This window comes from Ambystoma mexicanum, chromosome 12 (assembly GCF_040938575.1).
Source record: "Ambystoma mexicanum isolate Mex_15411 chromosome 12, UKY_AmexF1_1, whole genome shotgun sequence".
Lineage (NCBI taxonomy): Eukaryota > Metazoa > Chordata > Amphibia > Caudata > Ambystomatidae > Ambystoma > Ambystoma mexicanum.
Window position 1 is genome coordinate 377,260,414 of NC_090936.1, and position 13,523 is coordinate 377,273,936.

At 46.5% G+C, this 13,523-nt stretch overlaps 1 protein-coding gene across 1 annotated transcript in view; it reads left to right on the plus strand.

The window, feature by feature from the left end:
* Positions 1-13,523, plus strand: part of TEAD4 (TEA domain transcription factor 4) — a 1,088,638-nt gene that overhangs the window by 545,126 nt on the left and 529,989 nt on the right. Inside the window, exon 4 of the mRNA XM_069628515.1 lies at positions 6,170-6,234. Within this exon, the coding sequence (XP_069484616.1) occupies positions 6,170-6,234 (65 nt within the window). The remainder of the gene's footprint in view (positions 1-6,169; positions 6,235-13,523) is intronic.

Sequence of the window (13,523 nt, forward strand, 5' to 3'; positions counted from 1 at the left end):
TATCAGCAAAGTGGAGATAGCATCTCTGCTTTGCTTGCCTCCTCCGTCTCAGGAGAGCATATGGTTGTACTCCTGCATTGATTTTAATGTAGGTTTAAAACCAAACCAGTGAAATGCACCTCAGATTAGCACCTGTTAATGAGCAGGGAGCAGGTGGATTCCATTGGAATCCATTATAAATCATTGCCTGCAAAGCTTAGTTGCAGGCAGAGGTTTATTTCCCCCAAAATGGAGAGTAAAAGCAAAGAGTAAAGATGATTTTGCCTTCATTTACTCTTTATTTTAGCAACATATAAAGGGTAAGCGTTAGTGAGTCTCTGAATGCAATTACCAATTTTTAGAAAATGGCCCACATTGGGCATCATTAAGAGACGGGCGGTAAGGAATTACTGGCACTGGTAAGGGCACCGGTGCCGGTAATCCCTTACTGCCCTACTACGAGTTCCCTTTGCGGGTCCTCCCTTTACGCCTGGTTTTTCCAGGCGTTAAAAACGGGACCCGCAAAGGGACTCTGGAGCTAATAACGGTACCGCAATTTGCGGTACCGTTATTAGCGCCTTCTCCATTCCCATTGAGCCCTATGGGGGCTAAAATGGGAATGGGGAAGGGCCCTGGTGAATGGGGAATTACCGGTCCCGCCAACCTTGGAATGGACCAGTAATTGCTTCATTCACAAGGGCGGAGTCGGAACGAGTTTGGAGGCAACCATGGCGCTCGTAGCGCCATGGCTACCTCCAACCTCGTAATTAGGCCCATTGTGTTTAACTAAGTTACGGCGCTATTATTTTTGCCTCTACAACATTCTTGTTTTCAAAATAGAATAAAAATAGCTGGTACAGTCTGTTCAGCGCATTCCAATTCTAGCATCATTCATGGAGGAAGCAGTGGGTTTGTTTACTTCAAATATATGCTTTAACACAGACTCTCTTCTGAAGTATGTTATGAGATAGAAAGCTGATTTATTAAGATTAGGATATACTTGTAGCATAGTTACAATACCAACTTCCAAACTGCGTCCGTCTGTGGCATTGCAAAGTGCTTCGCTGAGTAGGAATATACAAGTAAAACACCCATAGTTAGTGGAGTTAAGAACTCTAAAAACTAAGATATAGTGGTAATGAGGAGTACTGGAGGTAAATACGCAATACCTCTAGTGACACCGGGTAATGATTCTGTAGAAACTAAAGAAGCGATTGCAGAGAATGGTTATTGGCAGTGGCTCCCTGTAGCTTTTAAGCAACATTTTATGACGGGGAAAAGGTGAGATGCTTTATTGTTTACATGGAACACGAGGGGGTCACGCTCATTTGTTCACAGAGGAAGGCTCTGTATGTATGTTAGATAGTTTCTTGATTGTTGTCTTGCAAGAAACTTGGCTTACTGACAATGTTCTGTTTGATGGGCGCAGCACAGTACATTAAGTAGCTATCCAAGGGAATAAAGGGCGACCAAAAGGCGGCCTCTTAATAACAGTGAAACTCCCCTGGGTAGCACCAATGTTAAAATAATCTACTTTAAATGTCTTGGCAGCTAAATTGTCGTATCAAAAGGACGTTATAATTCTCATTAATATGTATTACCCTTCCAATATGGCGAATACAAAAGTGAATGCAAGTGTTGTGAGTACTATTCTTCATCACTATAATCATAAATATCCGATATGGATTGTTGGAGACCCAAATGCAAAGATTAGTCCATTGTCAACAAGTGGGTTTCGGGACACAGTGACAGTATCCTCGTCTATCAACACAATGGTAAATAATAGGCAAGGGAAGCTGAGGCATAGTGCTCTGGTAACCCAAGGGTTCATAATGCTTAATGGTAGTACACCGAGTGACGCACAGATGGTAGTTACAAAGGCAGTGGGTAGATCTGACTCTATCCTAGACTATGGGCCTCATTACGAGTATGGAGGTAGCCATGGTGCTATTAGCGCATGGCTGCCTCCATACCGGGCTCCAATACCGGGGTCTGTGAATGAGGAATTATCGGGTAATTCCGACCTTGGAGGACCCGGTAATTCCTCCTTCATAGAACCATTCCCCATTCCCATTTGAGCCCCCATAGGGCTCAATGGGAATGGGGATGGAGCTAATAAGGGGCCGTTAATAACGGGCCCGTTATTAGCTCCTTGGTCCCCTCGCGGGACCCAGAAAGGACGTCTGGTTTTACCAGACGTCTGTTCAGGGTCGTGCAAGGGAACCTCGTAATAGGGCATCCTGTAAGGAAGGGTGCCTGTCCCTTACCGGCACCTTTCATTACGGGAATGCCAGGGTCGTAATGAGGTCCTATGTGTTTGCCAATAATAAAGGCATTGGCTATATAAGAGATATGGGCATAGTATACAGAGAGGAGAGCGATCATCTGCCTCTGTGTACTCTTCTGATTTTGTCTACCAGACAGAGATTATCAGATGATTATGACCAAAATGGTCAAATATATGTCAGTCAGGGACAGAACCGCATACAATGGAATGCTAAAAATTTAGAAATTGCAAATGCAGTGGTTAAGATATTACTTCCAAAATTCATAGCTGAAGAGCAATCTGTTGCCACTAATGCTGGGAAAATGTTGGTAACACAATTCTCAGATATGATGGAGGTAATACAAAAACAAGTGAAGGTGAAGACTGCTATTGAAAGATCAAATAAAGGTGTATTGAACAGTAAACATAAAGATAAGGCAATTAGTATTGTGAAAAAAGGGTATGTTGTGAAATAGCAGAAGTTGTCTGTCGCACAAGGATGTGGTTTCATACTGTCTTGATCACGGCTAGAGTAAAATCCATCAAGAATGGATACCGTCATTGGTTAAGACAGCACCAGCTGAATTGTGAGATAAAGCGATGGCAAGAGATTGCCTCATTGGCATATTCGAATAATTCATCTAAGATTTGGGACGCAATCCATAATACCAGAAAAAGAGATGTAACAATAAATTGTATCTCTGAAGAGATTTGGTGTGCTCATATCAAATCAACACTAGGTCAAACAGAAAATATTGAAGAGGTAACTGTTACCATCAGAGAGGATATATAAAGCCGCCGTCTTAGATATAACATCAATCATAGAATAGCTTAAAAACTCTAGAGCAGCAGGGCCCGATGGACCGTGTAACAAACTGCTCAAATTAGAGCCAGATGTGCGGGCCTCTGCGCTGCATAGGCTGTTTACTGAAATAGGTGTATTAGATTGTATCCCAAAGTCATGGAATGTGAGTCACATTCTAACTGTGTATAAAAAGGGCTCATGGTCTGACCCCAAGATTTTTTGAAAGTTGGCTATGCTTGACATACCTTAAAATATTCTTGCCCGAGTACTCTTAATAGAATTAAATGACTGGATACAAAGCAACAACATTCGGCCTGTCAATCCGATTGGTTTCAGACTAAGATCTATTACAACCCACAATCTGATTGTAGTAACACCATCATTGAATATGCACGGAAACGTAGACATTTGAATGTATACTGTGCTTTAATCGACTTCTCAGCCGCCTTTGATTCGGTTCTCAGGAATCGTTTGTGGACCAAGCTAAATTCATGTAATATTCCCAAAGGCCTACTTAAAATGCTCATGTTACTTTATTCAGGCACCTCAGTGTGGATACGTTTGGATGCCAGAGGGAAATTGTCGGCTTTCATACCAACAAGTTGTGGTGTGAAACACGGTTGCATCGTGGCAGCAACCCTATTTAACTTATATTTAGCAGACATGGAATACGCCTTTGAGAACTTGACTACATGTCCAGTGAAACTTGGCACATCGTCCGTGGGATGGTTAGCATATGTGGACAACCTGCTATTGCTAGATCACACCCCAGCGGGCCTACAGAGGTTGCTAGAAGCATTGGCTGTTTACTCTAAAATAAATGGTTTGAAAATCAATACAGAAAAGAGTAAAATAATGGTCTTCCCTGTACAGAAAATCCCTAAAAAACATGTGTGTTCTATGAACAAGGTAAACCTTGAACAGGTCACCAGTTATAAATATTTGGGGATTTTGATAGACACGAAGTTAAGTTGGGAAAGGCAATAGATATCAATAAAATCACGATGCCTTATGTCAGCCAATGCAATCAGCACCTTTGTAGGCAGGAACCTTGGATGTTCTGCACATGCTGTCTTTTTGATGGGGTGTAGGTCAAAGGATCGAATCAAAAGGATCTAAATACAATAGGGTCGAATCAAAAGAACCTAAAACAAAAAGGGTCACATTTTTTTTATTTTATTTTTTATTTTTGGGGGGGGTCCCCACCAAACCCTAGTTTTTGCTGTAACAATCACTTTTTTTCCTATACGGAAACCCAAAAAAAAATATACATTTAAAAGAAAAATCAACCCTTTTGTTTTAGGTCCTATTGACTTGACCCTATTGCATTCTATCCTTTTGCATTCGATTCTTTGACCGGACACCTTTTTTTGATGTATACAGAAAAAGTAAGAGCCATGTTTATGTAAGCAGCTGAGATATGGGGACATAAATATTTATCTTGTTTAATAAAGCTTGAAGCAGTCATACTTCACAAACTCATGCGTCTTCCATGCATTCGAGCTGAGTATATAGGTAGATCAGTAATGTGCTATGACAATCTGACTAAGCTGGATAATGGTACAATTGTTGTAGCACACATGCAAGCATTTTCGACAATAGACAAATGTACAACAATGGGTATGCTTGGAATCAGCACAGTAATGATTATCATACAGTGGTGCTTGCAACCAAAGCACATAGCGGCTACTATTATCATATATTATCATATATCATATACATCGAGAGACAGTGCCCAAATACATCAAAGCATATCCCAGTCCACTGGTATATAGATCTTATCTTTTAATGAAATTCAATAATTCAGAGGCACTGGAGACTAAAGGGTCACGTCTAGGCTTAAGTCGTGATATGAGAGAATGTCGACTATGTGGCTGTGAAGTCATTGGGCCTCATCACGACTTTAGCGGTAACCCTTAAATCCGGCAGTAGCGCTATTACCGCTGGATTTAAGGGTCCGCCAAATCAGGACTTTAGCGGATTTCGCCCCAGCTCTGAGCAGGGGGGAAATCGGACGAAAATTTGCGCTCATACCGCTGGTGGGAAATCCGCCGGCGGTATTAGCATGAAATTTCCCCATTGAGCCCAATGGGGAATGGGGCATTCCCGAATGAGCTCAATGGGGAATGGGGATTAACATTACCGCCGAACTTGTGATCCGGCGCTATTGGCGCCGGGGAGTTCGGCGGTGGGGCAGATAGCGCCAGCTAATAGCGCCGGCGTTAACACCCAAGTCGTGATGAGGCCCATTGAGTCTCTATATCATTTAGTGATGTGCAGTGAAAGTCTCACTGAGTTGAGAATCACATTTTTAAAATCTTATGATAACTTGACCGGCACTTGTACTGTATCAATGCTGTGGCATAATTTTATGAAAGGTGATGATTGTAATCTCATCTTTTTTATAGCGTTATTTTGTTTGAGAATTGTCGACATTTTAAAATGTTTAGTGTAATTGTTTTTAACCATTTGAGATTTTAGGTTTAAAGTTGTAAATGGAAAATGAATGAGTATAATGTTTACAGTTGATTGAAGTCAAATATGCTATCATTTGGATGATGTCTATGTATATGATGTATATTTGTTGTATATGCAAAGTCTGACGGCTATAAGTGTATTAAATAAACTAAACTAAACATTCATGGAGCAATGTTATTACAGTGTGATGCGTAAATGAGCAATACAAGAATAAATGAAACCTCTTGTAGGTCTTCTGCCCTGTGCAGTCTGGATAGAAAATGCATTTTAAACATAACAGAGCTTTTCTGGCTATATCAACACTCGCAAGTGTACTTTTACAGTAGATGTGTGTTTACCTCACCAGCATCAAATGCAATTGAAAAGGTTCAATGATGATTTGTGTGTGTTACTTGTGTTGGCAAATAAGAATTGTTAAACCCAATAGGTATGAACTCACATATGTGGATATGCATCTCTCTACATGTTTGTTAAAATGTGTCAAAGTTAATATGTATTACTGAGCATAGTTTCTAGGCTTATAACTTTCCTTGCATTAATTAACTGTTCAATCACAAGTATATGTATACAATATGCAACACATCAGTTACCCTTCATTGATTTGTTTACATTTTAGTGACTCATGTTTCATTTTTCCCCAGGCCGAAACGAGCTGATAGCACGCTACATAAAACTGCGAACAGGGAAAACACGCACAAGAAAACAGGTACACATGAACAAAATGGATTTGATTTTTGTATGTGCCCCTTTTGTGATTGCATTTTTAATTTTTGTGTTATGGTAAAAAGCTAACTAAGGTCAACACAGATGAAACACAAAGGTGTACGCTTAAGCACATTTTCAGTAGGCCTAGTTAAACGGTTGGGGTAAACGCAATCAAAAGTAATGTATAATAAACATCAACAACCACAGAATGGCTATCCTTGGTTTCAATAGTTTGAATCTTACAGGCTGATTCATGGAATTAATGTGCGCTGAAATTTTCGGCGCAAGCATGCGAAAGCGTGTGAATCGCAATGCGAGTGCGAAAATCGCAGCGAAACCCGCGCACAGCGATTCATGGAAGTCCGTGCGCGTGTAAATCCCAGGATGTGCGCCAAAATTCTGCGTGGCGCATGCTGCCGCACACGTCTCCAAACAGCGTGCGCTACGCACACAGCGAAATCGCACATAGCGCGGCGCACACAACAAAAGTAGGAGGAACAGGGGGCTTGACACGCGGAATGGGGAACAACACGTGAAAATGTGGGCATCACGGGGGAAGTACAGGAGGCAAATGCGCGGAGCACCCACACGCACGTTCAAAACACGTATTCATGGATTCGAACGGGGCTAACGCGTGCGCCAAAAAAGACACGCTAATCCGGAAACACGTACGCCAGCAGGAAGCAGGCGTACGTGGACCCGTGCAGCATAAAAGTGCACGCAAACAACAAACAAGCTCAGACGCCAGGATGAATATACCGTTCCTAACAGCAGTGGTCGTGGGATACCGCAGGAGGAGGAGGATAGTCAGGCCCAGAATTTTCACACCCAGAACCAGCCTTTTTGGGATGCCTGATGACCAGGTGTATGGGGGGTATAGGTTTCCACCTCACATAATAGTCGACCTGGTGAGTGAGTGGGAGGATGACCTCACATCACCCACCCTGGGCTCCCAAGCACTCATCCCCCTGGAGAAGGTCCTCAATGTACTGCACTTCTTGGCCACTGGATCATTTCAGCGGACAAGTGCTATAGTGGGGGGGTGTCACAGGCCACGCTGTCACGCTGCCTACACCAGGTCTTGGCCATCATGACTGCACGCCCATCAGTCTGCAGGCACATATACCTGCCCAGAACACCTGCAGAAAGGCAGGCTGCAGTCCAGGATTTCTACAGGGTGGCACAATTCCCCAAAGTCCTAGGTGCCATTGATTGCACCCATGTTTCTCTACGTCCCCCCAGGGCATCAGAGCACATCTATAGAAACCGCAAGCACTGGCATTCCATCAACATGCAGGTAGTATGTGATGCCAAGGGAATCATCACCTCAGTATATGCCAACTATCCAGGGTCCACCCACGACAGTTTTATTTACAGAATGTCAACCCTAAACCGAGACCTAGAAGCTGGGCGGCATGGCGATACATGGCTGCTCGGTGAGTATAAATGCCACAGCACATGCATGCATGTCAGATACTGAGTAATGTCACAACCCCACTAATGATACCCATCACCACCTCCCCAGGGGACAGTGCCTACCCTCTGAGCACCCACATGATGACGCCAATTCAGAACCCCACCATGCCACCCGAGGTAAGATACAACACAGCCCACATTGCAACCCGGGGCATAGTGGAGCGCACATTTGGAGTACTCAAGTCACGCTTTCGCTCCCTTGACCGCTCTGGCGGGCAGCTGTTATACGCTCCCCCAGTAGTGTGCAGGATCATAGTGGCAGCATGTGCCCTGTACAACGTTGCAACACGCCGGGGCCTGCCTGTGGAGATGGTGGTGCCCCCACATCCCCAACCACATGCACGCCCGCTGCACATGGGAGGGGAAAGGGCACGGGGTGAGGCAGCCCGTACACAGCTGGTGGCTAATTACTTCACCTAAAATCACACCCCTGTGGAGTGCACACAGCCCTGGCACATACCAGCTGACAATCAATGATGGTGACATAAGGGACAGTCAACTGTCACAACCATACCAGCCTGAGATTGGTCACCTGGAAGTGTTACATTGTGTGCATCCCTACCTACACAAACACCACCAATGCTGTGTCATCAAAAGACACACTTCTATGCTACTAAATTCATTACCCCCTTGCAAAATACAACATGACAACAGTGCCATGTCACCCAACCCCTCCCCAGCACCGCCACCCAACACACCATGGCATGTCATGCTATATGAGAGCAAACAAAGCAATCCCCAAAACCTGACACAAGTGTCACAAAGTACAGTGTCCCTAATGGAAACTGGCCACACACAATATGCTCCCAGCAATGTAGAACTAACAACACACATGACCAAATACTTACCAACAAAACAATGCAGCTACACAACCTCAAACATAGCAAAAACATGACAGTACTAAGTTAAAGTAGTGGTAGTCTTACAACCTGATTATGCCAGCACATCGACCCCTTCCAACTGTACAGTGTTGCTGCCACGCAAATGTATAAGTGCACTGCTTACAACATGAACTCCATCTCCAAAGTAGACGGTCTTGTGAAGACATGAGGAATGAATCTGCAAATTAGGAGGAAGACATGGATGCACAAGCACATATCAATACACCATGCAGTGTACAGTACAACAACAATATCCACTAGGAATGTATACACAGTATTGACTACAGACTGCCCACACAGCTCATGGGAGTCCAACGTCACTGAGTAATTCACTGTCACTTGGGCACACCCTTTGCAAGCCCATGGAAACGGAAAGCAGGAGGGGTGTGTGTCTCACGAACCCAAGCATCTAACCCAAACTCAGGACAAGCCTGCATGTGCCCAGCTGGAATACAGTGGATGCCCAGGGGAGCCACACAAGGCAACACACTGTAAAAAAAATCAAAAATCAAAAATCAAAAATCAAAAATGGACATGTGGGGGCCGGGGGAGGGAGTGGCCCACCCAGAAGGTCCGAGGACAGGGTGCGCACCAACAGCCACCTGTGTGGATGTTGGGGAAAAAAAACACCTCCATAGGCTCATGGCCTGCACGGCTATGCCAATGTGGGAGAACTGCTGCTGTCGCTCTCATCACCCTCTGCTGCTGCCACAGGAGGTGGTGGTGCTATGGGAGGCAGCCCACGCAAAGCCCTGGTATGGTCCTCCATGGCAGCAAGCATGCGGGTGTGGAAGGTCTCGTTCTGGAGGATTATAGGCCGGAGATCCCCATGCAGCACCTGATGTGATGCCCGGATCTCCTCCCATGTTGCCTGCATCTCAACTGAGAGCGAACGTGTGAGCCGCTCCAGCTGCTGTTCTGTCCTCAAGTTAGTGGAAGCCTCAAGGTCAACAAGATTCTCCCTGAGGTGATGGAGTTCTACCCTCAGGACTTCCCTGTGGCCCTAGGACTCTATTGATATCGATTGGCGTAGAGTCTCCAGTGCCGCCCGTCGGTCCCTGTTGGACGCCAACATGTCTTCCCTGTGTGATTGGCAAATGGAGTCTGTTGCCTGCTGTAGTTGCTCCATCTGCCTTTCAGGGGGGACAATGGAAGTAGCCACCCTCTCCATTGCTTGAGCCATCATCTCAACTGATGCTGCCTGTTGGGTTGCCATACCGTACATGGATTGTTCCCATACGGTATTGCCTGGTGGCGTACGGCCACCGCGTCGGCGGGCACCACACCTGTTTGGGGCAAGGCGATCTGCACCTTGCTGTGCTGGCACTGCCTGAGGCTGCAGGACTGCATTCCCCCTCTGATCTGCTGGCCCAGGAACTTGATCAGATGTTGTGGAGTGTGACCCTGCATCCGTAACCACCAAAGGCGGACTTACCAACACTGACATCCCCATAGACGGTTCGACCCCTGGTGCAGGTGGGTTGGACAGAACAGGATCCCTGCCAGAAACACTTACCTGCGACGGCACATAGGTCTCATCATCCGAATCAGCACCTGAATAAAGGTCTGGGGAGGTGCACCCAGAGACACCCTGGACAGAATGGTCTGCAGCAAGATTGGGTTCTCACCCACCACCACACCACGTCCCCCACTGGTGCCCGGTCATGCCTGAGATTCCTCCTGGGTCTGCACCATCTCCTCAACCTCAACAGCTCAAGTGCGTCATCCCCTGCAAAAACATGAAAGACAAAAAATGGAAACAGGCATTAGCACCATAGCACACAAATAGGCCTGACAAGCTACAGAACCAGTACATGATTTACACATGTCCCACATGACTATAACCCTCCCATGCATGCACTGTCACTGAGTTGGAAGGGGAGGCAAAAGGCAGACACTGATGACACCAAGATGGAAGAGCAACACATTTGCTGCATGCTGGGTAGCACTGCCATCACACATTGGCCTGTGAGTGGCATGTCCAATACACATACATGACACATGCCATCACACAGATGGCATGTACCATAGCCATGGTACATTCCACAAGTACATCTATATGTCAGTGAATGAGTACTGTCAGCCATCCATGTGAGATGGACATGATGAGATGAAAAATGCTACATAGTGTGACAAAATACGCATGTGCCACACACTGCAACACATCCAGTGTACAAAAATACAGTGATTGCAGGCCGATGTACACATCAATGGTTGTGCACTTCAACATGACAGGAAACAACTATCATGTTCCACATTCAAACAGGCCCCAAAAATTCATGTGATCAGGCCAATACTCAATCAGCCTGAATGGTCAAATCGTTCACCTAACAAGGTAACACATGTGGGTCAATGTGGAGTTCATCAATGACAGAAGCATGTCACCAATGTAACAATAGGGCTGAGGAATGTGTAGCAAAAAATGGGAGAATTGAAACAATCAGCTTGAACAAACACTGAAAAATACAAACAATGTTGTTGCAAGATGCCACTTCAAGGGCAACTGCCGTAATGTTGCGCTAAATTACTACTGTGGGCAGAAGGGATACTGTCACACCCAAATCCAAGGCCTCTGAATGTTTTGGATGAAGTACATGGGTGACCCGTACCACTCAGGCACACACACCCTCACCTGGCACTCAATCAGAACCAGTCACCCAAACAACATACACATGCATTACACACACATGCATGGGCACTCACCGGACAATGCATCATAATCAGGTAGTTCTCCCACACCTTGGATCGTTCCTCTGTGACGAAGGCCCCAGCAACAGACTCATGTTCAGTGAGTTCATTGTCCTCTTGTGGAGACTCACCGCCAGTCACCAGAGTAGCGGCATGATTTGAGGCCAGCTTGTTCTTTGCTCTGCGTTTCAGGTCATTCCACCGCTTGTAGCAATCATCAGCTGTGCGCCTCACAAATCCAAGGGCACTTATGCGGTCGGCAATGGTCTGCCAGTGTGCCCTACGTTGACCAGGTGTGGTCTTGCACCCTGCAGTCACCAACATTTCGCGGCTATGTGCCGACACATAGGACACAAGTGCATCAAGTTCCGCGTCATTAAAGCAAGGCTTCCTTGACGTGCCGGAGTGTGTAGCTGTGTCTGGGGTCTCAGCCTGTCGTGCCAGAGCACCCTTCTACCTCTTCTTTAAAGGTGGAGCGGAGCCAGAGTGGCTTACGCTGCTCTGGTCAGTAGGAGCAGAATCACCGGTGGACTGGGTAGTAGGAGTGTGGGAATGCACAATGACCATATGTCTTGATGCAGGCATTGGTTGCAGGGTAATGTTGGCAGGGGGAACGTCAGTTTGATGGACCTGGACTGACACTGTCCTGGCTGGGAGAGTCAGAACTGGGGCGGAGGGAGCTGCAGCTGCCCCTGCAGCCTCCCCACCCTGCATACTTGGGGCAGCAGATGACATAGCTGCCCCAGATCCACGTGGCTTGGTGACAACAACTTGCACCACCACACGTGGCCTAGACTTGCTGACCTGGAAGTCAGCCTGGGAGTCATCCTGTGCCAGGTCAGGTGCCACAATGGGCTGGTCCAACAGGAACTGAGCTGGGATGGTGTCAGCCACGTTTCCCTCAACCATGGGGGGGGGGGCATGGGTGTCCCTGATTGTTCCTCCAGACATGGGGGTACAGGGGCACCCTTCAAATCCCGGCCACGTCCATTAGCGTGCCCATCACGCCCACCTTTTGAAGGTCGGCCACCTTTGCCTCCCTTATCGCTTGGTAGCCTCCCAACCATGGCACTGATGTTTTTGTGCTTATGGGAGTTGCAGTAAACTATTGTCCTGGGAAATTGGGGGTCAAAGGGGTAGGATACTAGATGGAATTCATACCCTAGTGCTCTAACAAGGCTGTCTGTGACCCCTGGGGAAAGATGACGGGTCATGCAATGTACAGGCAGCCCAAAATCAAAAATTAACGTGCACGCAACCCCTCGTAGACCACGTGCGTGAAAAAGAGAACCTGCACTAATCTGTGGCACCCAGAAACACAAAAATAAGCGTACACGTAATACACGCAGCCTACAATGACCTCTGAAGGGGAATGCGACACACGGGGCAAGCGCAGTTGCTAAGTACATGCGGAACTCACCGTCTGCCTGGAAAAAGAACGTGAAAAATACGCGCGTGTGCGCGTTGGCAACACCCCCCCCAAAAGAAGAATTGTACGCTGTCTGAGGAGACAGGACAAAAGGAGAAGTGAACTCTGTTTGAGGAAACAGGCCCAACAAAAAATCAGAAAAGAGCTGTCAGAGGTAACAGGGCGTACGAACTACAAACGCTGTGAAGTAATCGCGAGTGAACCGACAAGAAGTACAGATCTCACCCACTCGCTCTCCACAAAAAGCACGTATGGACATTGTGACTGCCATCAACGTGGAGGGGGTGGCAGTCCGCGACTTACATCATGTCTAGAAGCGCTGGGAGGACTTCAGGTCCAGGACCCTCAACAAGGCCCGGCGCCTCGCTAAGGCAGCGGATGCCAAGGGGCGCCGGGGCTAGCTGTCGAACCATCAAATGAGGGTCCTGGAACGCATATGCCCAGCACTCTACGTCCAGATCCTTGAGAGGCACACCCGTCTGGACTCGAGCGGTAAGTGTACATGCATGTTGATAGTACGCTGTGCGTGTCGTGGTGTGCCACTAGTGTGCAGGTTGCACATGTGTTTATGTAGGGCCATGTAGGGATGTGTATGAACATGGGCGTGAGGCTGCCACATGTGAGTCCTCTCAGTTGTGAGACACATTGATGGTGTATGTGTTGGTAAGCATGCTGGGCAAATGCAGGTGTGGGAGCACACATGTTTGAATTTCTGTGTATGTACATTGGCATGGTTGTGGCATGGATGGTGGTTCATAATGCATGTATCTGCACTGTGTACATGTGAATGTATCTGACAAGTGTGAAACTGTGATG